Source organism: Parasteatoda tepidariorum, unplaced genomic scaffold, assembly GCF_043381705.1.
Source record: "Parasteatoda tepidariorum isolate YZ-2023 unplaced genomic scaffold, CAS_Ptep_4.0 HiC_scaffold_1859, whole genome shotgun sequence".
NCBI classification, from domain to species: Eukaryota; Metazoa; Arthropoda; class Arachnida; order Araneae; family Theridiidae; genus Parasteatoda; species Parasteatoda tepidariorum.
The window spans coordinates 5589-7990 of NW_027261483.1; the positions used below are offsets into that span (position 1 = coordinate 5589).

The 2402-nt window shown below is 24.5% G+C and overlaps 1 protein-coding gene across 1 annotated transcript in view; it reads left to right on the forward strand.

Annotated features, from left to right (window-relative positions):
- Positions 1 to 1999, forward strand: part of LOC122268439 (acid sphingomyelinase-like phosphodiesterase 3b) — a gene marked incomplete at both ends in the record, with an annotated part of 6994 nt that extends 4995 nt beyond the window's left edge. The window contains 2 exon segments of the mRNA XM_043057036.2: positions 578 to 741; positions 1807 to 1999. Coding sequence (XP_042912970.2) covers positions 578 to 741; positions 1807 to 1999 — 357 coding nt within the window.
- Positions 2000 to 2402: the final 403 nt, after the last annotated feature.

The following is a 2402-nucleotide window of genomic DNA, read 5'->3' on the forward strand; positions in this document are numbered from 1 at the left end:
TATATATATATATATATATATATATATATATATATATTCGTGTAGTTATTAATGAAGGGGAGTATCTAATTCTTGCGAAGTGCCTAAGTTTGTGATCAAAAATATTGTTTTAAGAAAGTTAACTTAATAAATTAACATCTTATTAAATATCTTCTTAAAGTCTTTTTATTAACATCTACTGACTGTTCAGATGGAACTGTGGTTGCTATAATTCTATATATAATGTAGGGACAATATATGTATTACTAAGAATTTTCCGTAGTAGTAAAACAACCATTGAGTTTAAAAACGCATAAATTTTTTAAGTTTTTCCAGCTTATAAACATCACTACATGATTGTTTGATAATTTTTGTGTTACAATAGTCAAAAAAAGTTTTTAATCAATTTCATGAATCTGAAAATCGAGTAATAAAGCATAAATTGTACATGCATAAAAAACCTTCCCTGTTATGATACTCGTTACTGTTAAATTTCTATATCTTTATTCTATTGTTGATGAATTGGGTAAAACTTTGAATTGAATGCTTTTTTACCACAATTTTAATTTACATATATATGTATTTTTTTTTATCTCAGGTGGCTTTTATAGTGAAGTGATTAAGCCTGGTCTTCGTTTGATTAGTTTGAATACAATTCTGTGGTATTTTCCAAACAACTATACAGTTGAAATCGAAGACCCTGCAAATCAGTTTAGTTGGCTCAAAAAAGTTTTAAATGAAAGTTCACAGCTGTCTGAAAAGGTGAAATATTTCATAGTTCAGGATTATTATATTTATTTTGTAGCTTTTATACTTTTCTTCAAAGTATTTTTAGATAAATTTCAGCATATTTTTCTAGCTGATATAGTATGTTAAAAAATATAAATAAATAATAAAAGAACCCCGGAATAATTTATGATTAAAGGGTCATATTTTTACATTTTAAGATGCAGATTCAAAGTTTGAACATGATAAGTCAAAAAGTTTCTTAGTAAGAAAACTTACGTTATATTTTTACTTTTATTCCTCAAGAATTATTTGACTGTTTTGTACTTATTTTGATTTGTGTTATTTTAAAAAAAATTTAGTCCTTAATAAATTAAATAATATTTAAATAATGAATGTTTATAGCAACTTTTCTTTGTTTCAAGTTGTCTTCCACAAACAGGTTTTTTTAAATTTTTTTTTTATACATTACCGGAATCGCCAAATCGAAAAAATTTTAAGATCAGAAAATGTAAAAATTTAACTATATAGGTTAGAATAAAGGGTCACAATAACATCGACAAGTAATAATGAATACACAAAAAGTAAAACCAAAAGTTTTCCCTTTATTATGGTTTACATTTTGACCATGCACATGTGTATTGTCAATGCATTTTTAAGACTAAGATTGAAATGAGATAATTTCTTATTTTGCTGTGTTTTATTTCTTTCAATGCTTGGTTGATTAAAAAAAAGAAATATAGTCCAAATTTTGTGCTTGATTGAAACAAAACAACATTAATTACTTAAATGTCATATTTTTATTTAATTTGGTTTTCAATTTTGAAAAGATATCTCAGCTATCTATCAGACATCTAAAGTAAAGTAGATACTTTTTCAGCACCGAAATAAACCATTTTTACTATTTTTTTGTTAAAACTGTTACTTTATTTTGTATTTTATTTTAATTGTTTTTATTTAAATTTTTTATCATATGTGTAAGTGCTTCAGTTCTGTTCAATTTTCAATGCATATTTTGAAAAATGCTTTTGTTTCAGTTCACTATTTGAACTACAGCCACTAATATTATTATGAGTAATATATTATAGTTTAATTTCATAGGTCTATATAATTGGACATGTTTCTCCTGGATTTTACAGTAGAGGTCAACCTGGAAAGAAGTCAGATCCTACTTATCACTTGCATTTCCTAGAGAAATATTTAGATATTTTGCATCAGTATGCAGAAATTATTATTGGTCAAATGTATGGCCATTTTCACTTGGACTTTTTTCAGCTTTTTCAGTTTAATACAGGTAAATCAATTTAATACAGGCATAATTTATTTTATTGTAAGAAAAAAAATTTTAAACCTGTGATGAATTTGAGAATTTTCTACATTTAATTTTTTACACAATTTTTCAATATTTTATACTACGTCCAACTATTACTATTATACTATTCCAATATAAATATTGATCAAGATTTTTGTAATGTAGAACTGCCAGTTTATAATTTTTTTTACAACAAAATATAGAACATTCAGTTTATAAATGAACTTTTCAAATTTATAGCAGGTTAGCATTATAACTTTGATTTAAGAAAAACACATACTCTGTATAAAGGCAGTTCTGAAAATATTGTTTTTTATTTTTATAAATTTATGGAAAAAAAGGCAATAAAATCTTTAGTTCCCTATGCTATTATGCTAGTAATAGC